At 50.4% G+C, this 16,752-nt stretch overlaps 4 protein-coding genes across 4 annotated transcripts; 2 read left to right on the forward strand and 2 right to left on the reverse strand.

Annotated features, from left to right (window-relative positions):
* Positions 1-3,899: 3,899 nt before the first annotated feature.
* Positions 3,900-5,770, forward strand: N7496_007671 (uncharacterized protein; the record flags this gene model as incomplete). The annotated part of the gene is made up of 2 exons (XM_056700590.1): positions 3,900-3,933; positions 4,038-5,770. The coding sequence occupies 2 exons, from the start codon at positions 3,900-3,902 to the stop codon at positions 5,768-5,770; spliced, it is 1,767 nt and encodes a 588-aa protein (XP_056552653.1).
* A 433-nt stretch (positions 5,771-6,203) lies between these two features.
* N7496_007672 (uncharacterized protein) lies at positions 6,204-7,620 on the reverse strand (the record flags this gene model as incomplete). Its single annotated transcript, XM_056700591.1, has 3 exons — positions 6,204-6,698; positions 6,757-6,921; positions 6,991-7,620. The coding sequence occupies 3 exons, from the start codon at positions 7,618-7,620 to the stop codon at positions 6,204-6,206; spliced, it is 1,290 nt and encodes a 429-aa protein (XP_056552654.1).
* A 1,169-nt stretch (positions 7,621-8,789) lies between these two features.
* Positions 8,790-10,147, reverse strand: N7496_007673 (putative C2H2 finger domain protein; the record flags this gene model as incomplete). Its single annotated transcript, XM_056700592.1, has 2 exons — positions 8,790-8,924; positions 8,993-10,147. 2 exons carry the CDS (start codon positions 10,145-10,147, stop codon positions 8,790-8,792), a joined length of 1,290 nt encoding a protein of 429 aa, XP_056552655.1.
* Positions 10,148-15,718: 5,571 nt separating this feature from the next.
* N7496_007674 (uncharacterized protein) lies at positions 15,719-15,937 on the forward strand (the record flags this gene model as incomplete). Its single annotated transcript, XM_056700593.1, has 1 exon — positions 15,719-15,937. One exon carries the CDS (start codon positions 15,719-15,721, stop codon positions 15,935-15,937), a length of 219 nt encoding a protein of 72 aa, XP_056552656.1.
* Positions 15,938-16,752: the final 815 nt, after the last annotated feature.

Below are 16,752 nucleotides of genomic sequence, written 5' to 3' on the forward strand. Positions count from 1 at the left end.
TTGCTTGCTGGATGCCCGGACAGAAAAGGAGAATGACGGCCTCCGGGGGTATTCATCCAGATAAAAGAAAGACAACGACACCAAACCATCCAAGGAGGGAACGAGGGCAGGGTGTGTGAATCAAGAGCAGGGTGGGAGACACGACGGACAAATAGTAGGAGACAATCTCAGCGAGGTGTGGTCTCCCCCGGGGGCCCTCTGCTTGTCATTGGAACCAGGCCAGACAAAGAAGCCCGCCCGCAAAACGGTCGACTTATAAACTCCAGAAGCCAAAAAAATGGGAAAAATAAAAATCGCCCAAAAATACCAAGAGTGGATGAGTCCACCTTCTCCAAGGCGCCAGTGGCGGGAGAGGGAGCCAAAAAGCTGGGAAAACTACGGAGTACACAGAATGCAAAAAGTCCCCTCCCGATGGAGCAACTCTGACGTGAACTCGACTTCTGAGAGGCCGATAGACCAAAAAGACAACGATGGATACCCGGCTAGCGGCAACGGTTCCGTTCATGACATTCGTCCTACCACTGACGGCTGTGACTTTTGACACATGTATTCTCCACCTTTCAAACGCGGGCCGGGGAGGATTCTCAAGTTCCAGACCACAATCTGTACTCCGTCCTACTTTTGCTTCTGGCTGGAGGGTTGTTGGGTTTTTAGGAAAAGCAAAAGGGCCGCCAAAAGCTCCACTACTCCCCTAAGTTCGACTATGGAGTTTCCTCATGCAGGAAAGACGATCGGCAGTGCAGTGGCTAACCCCATGCAAGTAGAGTCTAGTTGATTAGAACTATACACAGGCACTACTCTCCATCTCCGTGCTCTCAACCGAGTATTCCGCTCTCTACTCTTAGCTCGGTGCGAGTCGAGTCAGAAGGAGAAGTGCCTTTTCTCAAAGAAGTGACCCTGTCCAACACTCCAACCAGTTCCCCTCTACATGATTCGGTTACACCGACCGGGAATGACTCGGTGGGATCACTGACTCGGAGGGTCATTTTCTTTGTTCTGGCACCAGGACCAGCGCACAAATCAGCGAACGCAATGACGCAGTCACAAGCCTGGTTGCAGTGAAGGGAGCTGTCTATAGCCGGGCCAGTCATAATATGATATCAATTTGCCTTGATGGCCACCAACAATAGTTACTCTCGAGTTAGTCGATCTGTAATCAATAATAATCCAATCTTGCATTCATTATTCTGTCCAGATACGGGCGTTGTCGACTACACTTACTCTCCAAGGGGGTGTCAGCATTGCCGATCCGACTGTCGGAGATTGCGTCTTGCCGTGCACGCACGTCCAGAATAATTTAATACTGGAGAAGGTTAATCGCAGTCTGCCGAACACTTGGGCCATATCGTGCATCGGGAACCAGTAGTGGACACGGAGAGTTAGTTGAGAACTTGGTTAGTTGATTTGTTGCAACTTGCTTAAGCCTTAGCCTATCTTTGATTGTCTCTATCTCGATTTTACGTTCGAGTTCTTTTTTGCTTTTTCTCGCTTGCACTGTGAATTCCCACCTTCCAACTCCAAAAGTGCAGCTGCCTTATCAAAGAGAGGACTGGAGTATTATGCGACATCGGAAATTGACGAAATTAGCTGGGGCAGATTCCTAGAGCCAGTATGACTTTTCGCAACTGCCATATCCCTGATTTCCCTGTCCTATTTTTGTAGTCTCCTGTCAAATTAAGGGATTAGGATCCTCGGTCTTGTCATGGCGGCAACCAGGGTTCGGCGACCCGTTTCTAGCAGCTTTCTCCATTCTTCGGGCTTCTCGCCACCAGCCCCGGCTAAGTTCCATGTTTCAGAGCGCGGGTGGAGGGGCCGCGCTAGACCATAAGTACGAGAATAAAACTGCTATGGGCTTGTACTGCGTAGTCACAATGGCGACTAATAATGGCCGCTCTATGCGCCCTAGTACGGAGTACATACAGTAAATCCGCTCGGTCGGCACCCAGTGGAGTTTAGCGGGTCGCGATGGAGCAAACGGAGACTTAACACAATCCGGTTCTTGCACGTTTCCCACTACTCTTGGTCCTCCCCGTTGAGAAATTCCTCAATTGTCGCGGATCCCCGCCGAACGGGGAAGTCCTAATACTCTCTCTCCTCGTTGAGTAGTTCGCGCCTATGTCGGATGGGCTGGAACGGATTACCAGACGGTCGATGCACCGGAGATCTTGCGATGATGCGATGCACTATTGACGGCAGCACCCAACCGATCGGGCATAGCGCTGCACGTCGTAGAGACCACTTGATCTGTCGGTCTTCTTAAAACAAGTCTATTTCTCTTCACTGAACAAGCAGAGATCCGGGGGGGGTCAAAAGGTCGAGGGTGGCGAACTGCATAATGCTTGATTCTTCGACCGGGTCAGTTCAAGGTTATTAACGGATAAATTACAAAAGATCCATCATAATCACCTCACGAATAAATCCATAATAACCCAAATTGTTCTGCCTGACGGTTGCTTGGGCTGTTCCACTGGGAGAAAGATTGTTGGTATTTTCCACCCGCTCATGGACCACCAGGTAGCTCGCTAGTGGAGAGAGCTTCTTTAGTCTACCTTGCTAGCTCAACGCCCAAAGCCCATGCTGTCGGGATTACTCATGTGGCTATTCATAGGGACCAATCCAGCCGGGATCTTCTTCCGTAGTTTTCGAGCTCTAGAAGGAAGGAAAAGAACTCCAAGAGAGGAACAGAAAGGTTAGTGATCGTCGACACGGCCTGGGACATGGCCCACGCTGAACCGCACGCTTTGACAGCAGCCCCTAGCGCACGTCAAACGACGGAGGCAAGTTTAACTTTTTGGCACCAGTCTGTCGGGCTTGACAAGATTGCAATCGCCACCATCCTGAAGAATCCTAATTCTAATCTTGAGCCTGGAGGATAGGATCATCGTAGAAGAAAAATGACAGGAGTAATATTATGAGTTGATGCGGGAAAAAAACCGGATCTTGAATAGGCTCCGGGTGTTTATGACTAGGTAAATCTATAAGACAGAGTAGTATAGCATGTATAAAGTATAGAGAACAGGGTACAAAGTGCAGTATTTCGATAGTCTAATGGACGAGTCATCTAGTCATAACCGTTTCGGACCAGGTGCATGCCAAGTCGCCGGCTGCGAGGAATGCCCCTGACCATAATATTGCTTGCTCATGAATACTTTGCTTTGACAGGTTGGAGGGCTTCCAGATAGCTAGGGAGCTACTGGATGTGATTAGTTATAGCACTGTACTGGACTGGTTAGTGGGGAATTTGAGTTACTGTAAATGCCGAATCAGTAATGTCCTCGTGATGGGCTGTTTAACTACTATCGAGATGGCGTAAATGGACGGAGTAGTTTGATCACTGTATTCCGTATCAAACTTTACCCTGATTTGACTTCTTTCTCAAAGTTCCCCCCGTGGTGGCGTTCGATAGAAGCCACATTCTTTGATGCCTATTTCCCGAGTCAATCCGAGATGGATGCAAAAGTACTGAAAGTTAGTACTGTTTAGGATGGACTTGTACTAACCTAATGCTCCATAGTGCTAAGTTAACTTGGCCCAAGCCCTAATCCGTTGTTGCGCTTCATTTCCCCCCGGTAATTAGTCCTCCAGGCCCACTAAAGAGTGCTCCAACCGCAGAAGCCAAATACAAACAATTTATTAACTAGCGGGGTCTTTTTGGAATGGCTGGTTGGCTGCTCTAACTCCCCTCACATACTGTACTAATAAGAATCCAGTCCACCGGCACTCGTAGTCCGACAAGGACGACTGCGCGGGCACACTCTTTTTCCTTTCTAACTTCCCATCTAGGGTCTCCGCGCCAGCGAGTCAGTTCACCCGGTCGCTTTCTTTCATTCGAACCCCTACGATCAGCACGTCGCGAAACTCAACAATTCCCATCCCAGTCTTTCCAGTCCCCCTCAAAGATGGAGAACGTGGACTTGGTCGTGGTGGGCGCAGGTGAGTCGAGCTGCCCGAAAATTGAGGGTGTTTTGCCCAATCGACACAAGCTTCAATTTTTTATGCGATTGGCTGGATTCTAATTGAATTTCAACTCTCACCAGGATGGAGTGGACTTGCCGCCATCAAAACCTACCGTGATCTGAATCCCGATAGCAATGTGCTCCTTCTGGAGGCCGCCGACTCCGTCGGTGGAGTGTGGGCCAAGCACCGACTGTACAAGGGCCTCAAGTCCAACAATATGCTGGGCACCTACGAATTCAGTGACTTCCCAATGGATGAGGCTACCTTTGGAGTCAAGCCTGGAGAACACATTCCAGGCGAGACTGTTCAACAGTATCTTGAGGCATACGCCGAGCGTTTTGGCTTCACCGATCGCATCCGACTCGGCCACCGTGTCGAGAGTGCGCAACACAATCTGGACAGCACTTGGCAATTGAAAGTGTCGCACGGCGAGGAACTGGCGACGGTCGAGACGAAGAAGTTGATCGTAGCCACGGGAATCACGTCGCAGGCCTATCTGCCCAACTTTGAGGGGCAGGACACCTTCGGGGCCCCCATCTTCCACTGCCGCGACATGCAACAACACGAGCCCGAAATCTTGAAGGCTGGCGAGCGAGTCACCGTGTTCGGTGGTACCAAGTCCGCCTGGGATGCGGCGTACGCATGTGCGACGTCTGGAATGCAGGTCGATTGGATTATTCGCGAGTCCGGTCACGGGCCAAATTGGATGGCGCCACCATACGTGACGCCGCTGAAGAAGTGGCTGGAGAAACTGGTGACGACCCGACTCCTGACCTGGTTCAGCCCTTGCATCTGGGGAGATGCCGATGGATACACTCGCGTGCGGAGCTTCCTGCACGGAACGTGGCTGGGTCGCAAAATCGTGGATGCCTTCTGGGCCGTGCTGGCCGACGACGTCGTGCAGCTCAACGGCTTCAACAAGCACCCCGAAGTCAAGAAGCTGCAGCCGTGGATCAGCCCATTCTGGATTGCCTCCTCACTCAGTATCCTCAACTACCCAACCGACTTCTTCGACCTCGTCAAGGATGGCACGATCAAGGTACACATTACCGAACTCGACCACCTCTCTGATCACACGGTGCACCTGTCTACCGGTGAGGAGCTGAAATCTACCGCGCTGATCTGCTCGACCGGCTGGCGCGCTACTCCAAACTTGAAGTTCCTTCCAGAGGGCATTGACCGCGAGCTGGGCTTCCCCTGGAGTACCGACCCCCTGGATGAAGAGATGGTAAAGGCAGCCGACGAGGAGATCCTCCGTCGATTCCCACGCCTGCGCGACCAGCCTACTCCCAATCCCAAGTACAAGCCTCTGAATGACGAGGCCGAGGCGGCGGTCCCTCACCCATTCCGTTTGGCGCGCTTCATGGTGCCTCTGTCACAGGTCAAGGACCGATCGCTCGCTTTCATGGGTATCACCATGACCATCAACACCACCATCATTGCTCAAACCCAGGCCCTCTGGATCGCCGCATACTTTGGCAACCAGCTCACCCCGACAGCCGTGGAACACTGCCCCGCGGCCGTTCGTGCGGCTTCCGATATTAAAGTCGAGGATGATGCGGAGCTGAACCTGGCCTGGGAGACCGCGCTGCACACCGAGTTTGGCAAGTATCGCTATCCTGGAGGTTTCGGTCGCCGCAATCCTGATTTCGTCTTCGACGCCATTCCCTACGTCGATCTGATGCTGCGGGATCTGGGCCTGTCGCCCGAGCGCAAGCAGGGGATGCTGTCTCGGTGCTTCAGCCCGTACGGCACGGAGGATTATACGGGATTAGTGGAGGAGTGGAAGGCAAAGTCATCCAAGAAGCCATAAGCGTACCCTCTCATCTTATTTAATGACCACTGGCCTGCACTTTCTTTCGCTGCACGTTTTTTTTCCACCTTCGCGCTCCCCGCGATATACCCCATCTTTATTTCCTATTTCCTTGGTAGTTTGTGCAGCTCTTACTTTATTTAGGCTTATTCAAAATTCATTCCATGGGTCATGCCCTCTGCCATCCCAATATACTTGGCTTTTGATCTTCAAACACTATATCGCTCTGCTATAGATACAATTGCTCTGTGCCCGGACAATACTCCTTCACACTATCGGATCAGTTAATATTCTCGACGGAGCAACTATATCTGACCATGTCTGATATCAAGGCAAATAGATCGTATCTCCTCTGCCAATCTTGTTGAAGTGAATAAACGTCTTTCCATGTCTTCGAACTCAAGCCCGAGCGACCTTGTCTGTATGATAGTGTTTATTCCGCGAGGACAAATTGTTCAAAGATCGCACTGCCAGCCAGCAAGGACTTGGTCTTTGCTGAGCCCCCTACGGCATTTGTATCATGGTTCTGGTCAGCGCCAGACTGACTGACTTCACCGGTCATATCTCCCGCCCATCTGAAGTAGTACTTTCCATCCCCTGCAATGCGTGTCCCAGAGACGTTAGCTTTCAACCAACCCTCATTGCCGAGGTCAAACTCGAGATAGAATCCGTCTGGCACATCACCCGCCTGTGGTGGATATCGTGCACCATTTTCAGAGCCCCCAGTAGGACGAACAGTGAGGATACTCGAGTTGCAGGACGAAACGAGCACTTCGCCATCGCGTGCAACATAGCTGCTCACGTAGGTCGTCGCAGACGGGTCATCAAGTGCCAAATAACTAAACCAGACCACCGAATAAGGTCCTATCTGGCCGTGGCCCCAGTACCAGCTCTGAACAGAGTCTGTAAATGGTCTATCCGACCAATTCTATTAAGACTTAGCACTGGTATTTTCCAGTTAATGCAATGTGGCAGGCGATCCTTACCTTGTCATGATAGGCAGGTCCTTGGAATTGTAGACGGGAGCCCTTCACATTAATATCGACTTGACCTACTGCGTCAGGCTTCAATGCAACCCATCCAATATGGGGAGCAATCTGCAAAGTTGTCGTTTCGGATGTAATTCCACAAGGCAAATGAGGCGCCAGTGTCTATCACCGCGATTAGTCGTCCAAACACTGTGAAAAATCCGCTTCCAAGGTCAAACTCTCCAGACTTACCGAGGTCAACCCAAGTCGCCCGTCTATCTGAAGCTTTTCCGAAGAAATAACTACTTCATACTGGGACAAATCATCCTTCGGGGCAGCCCAACTAAACCCAGTCGACGACCAATTCCCCGAATTAGGCGAGTTTGCATCCTCGCCACCTACAACCCTGGCAATGGTCGCCGGCACATACTCTTCAAAGACCGACCCATTCGCAAACGAGGCCCAGACATATGCAATCAAAACCGAAGACTCGTTGCTCGGAAGCCACGGGAACGCAGTCGCAGTCGACGTGAAGAACGTAACAGTCAACGACTCGCGCGAGTCATTCGCAGAAACGGCATCAAAGTACCACCAGTCAAACACAGACTCATTGATAGCGCTGAGCTGAGGAGCGTCGAGAGTCAGGAGTGCCTGGGTATCTAGTTTCGACCCGGTCGTAGGAATGTCGAATCGCGCACGCGCAGGTCTATTCTGAACGTGGCTTGAGATGGCGTAGTTCCAGCTGCCGGCAGTCGAATCGAGAGGCACATCGGCTCGTGTATTCCACGTTCTTGCAGGGATTGCAGACGCCTTTCCCGTGAGGATGGTATAGATGATTAGCCCTGAGGAGAGGGCGCGACTCAGTGACGCCTCAATGTGCATGTTGGTATGTATGTGTAACAAAGAACCGAGTTGAGGAGGGTGAGAAAGCTAGAAGGGGAATATTGTAACAATGAAATAAGCGAAAGGTTAAATTATGTAGTAAGAGGCTAGAAGCATGCTCTATTAAATAAGTAGAAGAAAAATAGACGTGGTATAAGTGAATTTGTATTCTCCTACGCCTGCTACTAAATACTCCCATGACAGAAAAAGTGTTCGCATGTCTGCAGCTCTATAGTTGGGGTCTTACCCGAGACATGATTCGTCGATAGGTCTCCACTCGAGAACGACCATGCAATAAGATGCTCTCTCCAGGAAAGGAGGCCACTAGCCTGACTCAAAGTAAGCAAGCCATGTGGCCAGCAAACCGCGTGGATTTCGGATCGATCGCGGCGCCACGTCCTGATCGGGGGTCCAATGGAGTGAGACTGGGTCAGACGAAGGCCCAAGCGTGAAAGGAGGCGGCTGTCAGGGAACTCTTTCCGGTGATCTAGATTTGTTTGGTATTTCTAGCCCATTCATTCGCATTTACCCTGGTAATGGGTGTCATAAAAGGCGATTCGTTACGAAGATACGCTCGTAGCTTTCGAGGCCTAGATCAACATGGTATGCATATTCAGCAGATTGTGGTTGATTGTATACATTAGCTACCAGATTGATATCCGAAACTCTTGGAAAGATCAAATGATTCATGCACGGAGATTGCTATATACCATCGAACACCGTGGACTCGCGGTCCATTCCCGTAAAGTCAACAGTGAAATCAGGGGCTCGCTCGGTTCAAATCACAGAAAAACAACGATCAGTACACACGTCACACGTCAGGCTAAGAAACACAGTAATCAAACAAAAAAAGACAATATCAACCCATCCCAAGATGCCCAAATCACACACCCTTCGCCGAGAAACATGTCAAGAATAAACACGGTGATCCAAAAAAAAATATAGAGAAAAATAAATACCCAAGCGGGCAAGATCAAAGATCCCATCAAGAAGAGAGAAAGAGAAAAAAACACCCTCCGACTCCCGATACCACTGTAGGTACACGATCCTTCGTCCTCGCCCCCAGGATATACATACACGGGATGGGGGGAGGGGGCCTCAAATGTAAATGAGGAGTCGAATCGTATCCATTATGCCACAGGGATGCAAAGCGTAGTCGATGAATCCGCCTAGTTGCGCCCATTCATCATGGGGCTGCCGTCTTCACTGCGGCCTTCGCCTTTAATCGTCCCGTCGGTGCCAGTCTGATTACTGAGCGCATCCGAATCCCCATCTTTGCCGCAGCCTTTCACCAGGATATGTCGCTATAAGATAACGAGTTAATATATGGAACCGCTGATCCGGGCGAGGATTGCAATTTCGCAAAACGTACCTTCAATGCGTCCTTGCGCGAGAAGCTCTTGTCACAGTGTGCGCAAGGGAAAGGCTTCACGGCCAGGTGAATTCGTTTATGACGCTTCAAATCATGATTCCGGTTGAAGCTCTGGGGGCATTGATCACATTTGAACGGTCGGTCGGCGGTTGGACCAGGCATACCATGATGGGCTGCCGGGTGCGCTCCGTAGAGATGCTGCGTGTTGGCGATGTGTCCACTATTGAAACCAGGCAGAATGCCCGATTGCATTCCTCCCATCATCGACATGGGACTATTCGGGCTGTGAACATTGGTCATGATAGGGCCAGACATTGCGGGGAGAGAATAAGACGGCCAAGGTTGGCGAGGGAAGCTCAACGGAGGCTGGCCGCCGGGACTTTGGAGAGGCATGCGCGATCCGGGGTGAATTCCAAGGCCGCCGTGGCCACCAATGGGATTGGGGCCCGTGTAGATGGGAGAGAATCCGGTCTGATGGCTGGGAGAGGCGTAGAGAGAGTGCATTTTCTGGTTATATGGGTCATTCGATGGCAGCGATGCAGTTGACGCAGTGTGACCGGAGTGATAGAGACCCATGGTGACAGAATGAGGACCGGGAGCAAGAGTGGTGGAAGGCGCGGGTAGGGCTTGCGAGAAAGACGCCATGGGAGGCGCCTCAAACGGCTGAGACAGCCCGTCGGTAGTAGGGGGCGATGTGACTGGCCCTGAACGATGCAGACCAGAGGGAGAGAAAGAGCTGCGTCCAGAATAAGCGGCATTGGGTCCTGATGCCCACTGGCCTGGTCCAGCTCCTGGAGCTCCGTACGGAGTAGTACCAGGCCAATATGCCGAGGGCATATCCGAAGAGACACCAGAAGAAGGGGGCAACGAATGAGAAATGGTCCCGGTTTCCCCAGACTGATTCGTCGCGGGAGGCGTCAACAAGTTTCCCACACTCACGTTCGCCGGGGGATGCGACAGGGGCGGTTGATTTGAGTGCTGCGTTTGATATTTAGGAGCCGCCGCACCCGCCAAGCCGAACGGTGGGGGAGGTAATTCAAAGCTGGGCAGCGTCGGGGCCGCTGGGCGACGAGAGTTGATCGGCTGGGAAGCGAGACCATCCAATGCAGTACCCATTCCGGGGGCAGGCACTGCTGGAACCGTGAGAGCCGCCATGTTGGCCGATGGATCTCGGGGACCACCCGCGTACAGGTCGGCGTCCGACAAGGAAGATTGAAGATTGGGGGGCAAAGGCCCAGCAAATGAGTTGACCGGATTCAACGTCCAGTCTCGACCGCCAGGAAGGGCCCCCGAAGGGCTCGAAGGATCCAGGAGGGGCGAACTGTCGATCGCTGGGGGTCGCGATCGGAAGAGAAGAGTCGGAAAGACTCTAGTCGATCTCTAGCCGCGTTGGTGGGGAGAGGGTGGAGGAGGGGGGCGGGCAAGAATGTTGCAGATAGGCGACAAGACGAGGTTTTGGGAGGAGGAGGATTTTTGAGAAATGTTGTTGCGAGTTGATGTTTGATGCTCGAGAAGATTTGGGGCGCTGTGTATATAACCTTTTGCCGAGTTTGCGACAGAGAGGAGGGGGAGTAAGAAAGGTCAAGTCAGTCGCGGGGAGATCCGCGCAGAGCGGGAAGAGGAAGAGAAAGAGATCACGGTCGAGGATAGCGCAAGTGGTGCATGATCTCTAGGGTGAAGGAAGAGTCGCGCGGCTCAACTATAAGGAAGAAAAGCCGAAGCTGGAGGAGGAGGGAGGTAAGGTGTAGAGGAAAGGCGTCGCAATAAGGAGGAGAGATAGTAGTGATAGTAGTAAGTAGGAGAGAAAGTCGAGTGGGGAGAGAAAGGATAAGCCGTGGCGTTGGGGAGGCGCAGAAGCGCGGGGAGGAAGAGGAAGGGTAATTATATAAGACCGAGGAGAGTTCGAAGGAGGTGATGATCAGATTTGTTTTCGCGAGAAAAAGGAAGAAGAGAGAAGAAAAAAAAAAGGAAAAAAAAGGTGAGAACAAGCGAGCAGAAAGGAAGAAGACTAGCGGACCGGTAGGGCGGGCGGATTAAGGGCAAATAAAGTAGGCCTAGTAGACGAGTAGGTTTTTTTTTCCCCCTAAGAAGTGTATAGAGAGGAATTAGACGCAGAGAGAGAGGATAATCAAATAATAAAATAAAATCAGAGGGGGCCCACGTCCACGAGAGCGTAAAAGTAAAAAACAAAAAAAAGGGTAAATAACGGGGGACCCGAAAGAATGGGAAGAGGAATTGGGAGAGAAATTATGGAGCCACGGTCGGCGATGGTCTAGCCAGCGTGGGGATTTTGATTGAGGAGTTTGGGGAGGAAATACAGTAGAGGAATACTTCAAAATGAACTATTCGCATAAAATAGAGAAGATTGGGAGATATTATGCTTCTGTTCCAGGTCCAGAATAACCAGGTTATCGTCGTGTCATCCTGTCATCTTGCCATAGTCTCGTCCGATGATCTAATTCGTAGTAAACATAGCAGATCAAAAGTCGGTTGATTAACTACGGAGTATACGTATGCCCTGTAGAACTATTGAATACTCCAGATATCACCCATGGCGGACCTCCGGAGAATGAATGTGCATCGGAAGACTAACACTAGATCTATCCCACGAATAAGGAGAAACCAGATGGGTCCATAAGCAGCATTAGTAGCATACTGCTGTATAGTAGTATAGTATTGGATATGCATAACGATCAGACAGAAAAAGGTCCTAGAACTCACAGACCCGGGGGGGGGGCGAGAAGGACCAGAAAAGAGGGGCAAAAGGCAACGTGGTTGACAGGCCCTAGACCTTACCGCGACCCAGTGATTAGACCCAGAAAAGAGGTCCCAGACACCATCTCCATCCATCCAATGACCTCCTCGTATCGTATTCTTCTGGACCCCCCTCCCAGGAGGCCAAGCAGTCCCTTGGCACCGGTCCTAGAGCTCGCTGCACCATCTCCGGTTGGCCGTTCCGACCTGAATCGAGATCGTCTCTGTATCACTCGATCGCGATCGCCACTGGAGGACGAAGGGAAAAAGGTGGGGAGACTACTGCTTGTCTTTGTAGATATCGAGTATGGGATAAATCTCTCTCTCTATCTAACACCCTTTCAAATAAAAAAAATGAACAAAAGGAACACCGGTTTACCTCTTCTATTTCTTTTTTTAGTCTTAAATCATGCTCGACTATTTTGTACATACTTTTTTAATTAAACCTGGGAGGGGGGGGATAAGGGGGGGGGTCTCTGTTTAGTGAGAAAGGAAGCGATTGGAAACCTGAGTAAAAGGTTTAGATATTAATACGGTAATATTGACGATTATATCAGGAATAATTTTAAAAGTAATAATATAAGAATCATGAGAAAGGTGGACGGGGCCAATAATCCCGAATATCCAGTAGAAGCTCGTTGTTGACAGGTAACTGACTGACTGCGTGAGAGGCAGAGAACGAGAGGGAGGCTCTGAGTATCTTTCGTTTATTTCCTTTTTCTGATTTCCTCCCCTTGCGTCCCGACTGATCGCGTGAAAAATACAGTAGTAGAGAAAAAAAAGAAATTCGGAGCCAAAAATGGTTGGCGCTAGCGTAGGGACTTCCGGAGACAAAATCTATTCTGGTCCACTCTCCGGCTTTCGCCCGGCATCGAGAGTGTACAAGTTGCTGCACTAAAAAAAAAGATAGGACTTAGGACCAGCAATTTGATGGGTAAGCGGGGATCGGAGGAGATTGATCAGGAAAGACTCTACTTCTGGCAGTTCTTCAGTCTATATCCACCGTCTACCGGAGTTATTGGTGAATTGGCACTAAACCAATCTATTGGGGGGGAAAAAGACTATGTACATACTCTTCCGTATGGGGGAAGACAAATAGCACAGTCCCGAAGTACAGTTAGACGAAGGGAGGGGGAAGAAAGCTGAACTCGTGGCCAGTCACATTCACGTAGTGGGATTCCTGCCCAATTGAACCATTCTGTCTCTCTCCCCATATCATCCCATGGGAACACCAATCGAGCGCGTGTCAGAGGACGCACGGACTGGGCCGGAATGGCCAGAATACGAGCCATGGGAGAGTCTGGAGCTGCTGTTGGCAAAGGGTAGAGACAAGCGAGCTGTGAGGCCCGTCATTCGTCCGTTCAAACTAGCCTCCCGCACGCGATGGCAAATGTAGTTTAGTGCCAGTCTTTCAATTCCCTTCATGCCGGGTCATCTGCAAAGCTTTTTTTCGCCCCCAACAGCCGAGGAAAGGGAGGGGGGAGGAGGCGATATACGGCGTACGGAGTAGTTGAGAAAGGGGGATTGGAAGAGAGAAGAAGAAGAAATACTCCATAGATGTTGAGATAATAGGCTGGGACGAAAAGAAAAATCAAATAAATCAACTCGATGGAGAAAAGAAACATCACTCGGTAGGAGACCTACTTGATTGGTCCCCGGGTTCCCCAATGCCTCCTTTTAACTCCTCGAATCCCGTGAACTAGGTTTTTGCCTTCTCTATGGAGGAGGTTGTTCTGATATGCCTTCACCTTAAATGACCACAGAGTCCGGAGTACTATTCAACAACTCCGTGATATGGCAGTGCTAGGGTCTTAAATTTTTTTAACTTCTTTTGTAGAGAATAAGTCTAATTTTGCCAGCGGTTTTCCACTATTCTTTGGGTCGAGTGGTTCCGTTCAGGGGAGTTCTTGTCCACGTTGACAGCTCGTTCGTTCTGGATAGACGGTTTTCAAAAGGAATATACTGTACAGTCCAAACCACGGAGAATGAGTCCGGAGTACAGCCATACCATTATTTCCTTATTCTGTTGAGTCGCCGACACGGTTAAACACAAAATTATCATTCACAGTAAATATATTTACTATCCTGTTTATAATATTCTACTCATACTTCCATCCACCTCTATACAACTTAAACTACTGTACAGTAGTATACTCGCATGAACTTCGCCTCTGGGGTCCCCCCCCCCCCCGTCCCAGTCACCAGGATCCCATCAACCGTGGCACTCATTGGGCAGTGCCATCCAACCTAACAATGATACCCTCCAATCGCCATGCGCGCCAACTGGTTGGGTCCGGTCTCGGTCTGGTCGCCGCGGCGCGTGCGATCGGGGTGGCGTGCGGAATGGCTCGTTCCCCCCCTTAATAACTGGGTCCGAAGCTCCCTCCACACGAGTCACGGTCCCCGTGCATGTCCTGGTCGCTTCCACGGACCAGTCGCGACGTTTCTCTTATCGGCCAATAGACGGGTGGCGATGACATTGGCTTGCCGAGAATATGCACGGACTCTCCTCTTTTTGACAGTTGCAAAATGAGAGAAAAAGAAGGTGTGGAGGGGTTTAAAAAGAGTTGCCTGGGGAAGGTTAACGGCCAGGCCCTGTCGATCGATATGCAGACAGACTTTAATTATGTATGGAGTATGGAGTTGGAGTATGGAGTACAATATTTTTTTAACTAGTTTGTCTCTTTCTTGATTTCTTGATGGGGTCTCAAAGTACTCCGTACAAATTACATAGCTAATTCGCATAAACCTCGGGATACGTTTCAAATACTTACTTCGTGACTAGTGACTCCCAGTAATACCTAAAGTGGAGCCTAACGAGACCGCTTCTCTGAACACCCTAGACAGAGAAAAAAGGAGAAAGTTAAATTGGGCAATGAGGGATTGGGAACGGGAGTCAGCTGCGCCAGAAATTTAGAGTGGGAAAAGCGAGAATGGGAAAGAAATGACCCATTCACCGAGATCCCCTCCCTTCGTTTCCAAACGCTCTTCATTGGTGAAGGATTGGGGGGGGGGGGGGGGAGAAATATCTGGCCTGTTCGTTGTAGGCTTCGCTTCCGGATATATACTCCAGGATAGCGGAGAACACATGGGCGGAGTACAGAAGGACTGCCGTGCGTATTGCCGTACGTACTGCGTGGACTAAAAGGGGGTTCACGATCGGGCTGCAGTCTCCTTTTTTTTGGCCTCTAATCCCTTTCGTCTCCGGTCAAGCTTACAATAAACCAACAGTCATCAATTACCTCGGAACAGCTAAGTAGGTGGTAAATAACAAGAAGAAATGAGGATCAAGTCAATTCGTACTTCCCCCGTAAAATGACCCAATAATGGCCACGAATAAGAAGCCAGAGAAGAAATACGAAAGTCGACTAAGGGAACCCTTCATTAAAGGTGCCAAGGTCACATTCTTAAAATTCCACATGCCTAGTGCTGTCTTACAATTCGGACCCCTTCGATTATGAGCTAGCGAAATTGGGTGCGGAGAAGTAGTACCGGAGACAAGGAACATTCACTACTACAGTAGGAGCACTAGCCGCCGGTAGTCGACCGCATCCATAATCATGAAATGATATGAGATGAAGGGTTACTTCGTTCGGTCTGAATACTATTCCATGCTCCGTCCCTAGTCGATAGCACGGAGTACTAAGCATTCAAGACAACGAGTGGTGGAAACCGAGTAGTAATAGCCAGCCAGTAAAAATGAAGCCCAAAATCATACTCCGTATCACCACTATCATAGCATCAGCTCCTCCCGACCTTCAAACGCAACGATTCAAGATATCAACTGGCGAAATAAGCTCTTCTTATCCTGCCCCTTCCATGTCGCCGCCACCACCACCACCAGTAGTCTGAGGCGTCGATCACGGCCGCCTCAGCCTTGACCCCAAGATCGATCGTCCGGGCTCAGGGGGTGGACAAGAACCACTGGACGACGATGGTTCGCAGCCGATTTGCCGGTGATCTCCAGCCTCCATGCAAGGCGGCTTTGGTGGTGCAAATGTGACAGCGCGCAAGTGGATCCAAGGACGGGAATGGCTCTGTCGTACGTTGGTCGTTGGTCGCCTGTTCGTCGCTCGTTCGCTCTACGGGGATGTAGTGCTGGGCTCAAGCCATGCGATCGTCGTCGGTCGGTTCGTGCCGACGTGGCTTCGGGGTAGGCGTTCACGGCGTCCCACGCCAGACGCCTGCTGATCGAGAAATAGTGCCCTCCTGGTGTGTTTGGACCGGAAGTTGACCGAGCTAGCCCTGTCGGAAAGGTCAACTCGGAAGATCTGCATTCATGAGGAATAAAGTCTGCGGGGCTGATAGGAATGTTGCGAGGGCCGAGACTACTCTGTGCAGTCTACTCCGTACACTCTACGGGGTACAGTATGTACAGTATACTACACATCTACTATATCCACTCCTAACCATTACGGGCAAAGATACCGACCTTTTCTGGGCCAAATAGCAAGGGTGAGAGGAATTGATTGATTCCTGCTGGGTGGGTCTTTTAATTGAATCATGTTTCAGTTGTATGTGATTTGCTCGATACAAATGTATACTGTATGTACAGTAGTAGTGTTGTGATCCGATCGGGTCAATGCTGCACGGCATCTCAGCCGGCCAGACTTGCAGGAGCTGAGCCGCACAAGTTGTCTGGATTGAGATGAGAGATCTATTGATCTACTCCTTCGCAGACATGGGCGGTTAGCTGCAGATGAGGGTGACAGAAACATCGAGTTCTGCATTCTCGATCTTCTCCACGGATGCACAAGCGCGTGGGACGACCGACGGTCGTGTAACCATGCGCCGATGCGAGGCCAGCTTTTTCGATAGATCGCAATAATTGATCACTGTGTTGAGTACATACTGGATAGTCCCGTATATTTCATACGCGTACAATCATACTTTCGATCATGTAGTCCTGGATAAGTCTACAAATATCCTTTGATCGATTCGAAGACTCTCGGTTATTCCTCCTCTGTAGTTCTACCAAAGATAAATGATGTAGCTATTTTTAAAAT

Source organism: Penicillium cataractarum (assembly GCF_028827025.1).
Source record: "Penicillium cataractarum strain IBT 29864 chromosome Unknown utg000007l, whole genome shotgun sequence".
In the NCBI taxonomy this organism is placed as follows: domain Eukaryota; kingdom Fungi; phylum Ascomycota; class Eurotiomycetes; order Eurotiales; family Aspergillaceae; genus Penicillium; species Penicillium cataractarum.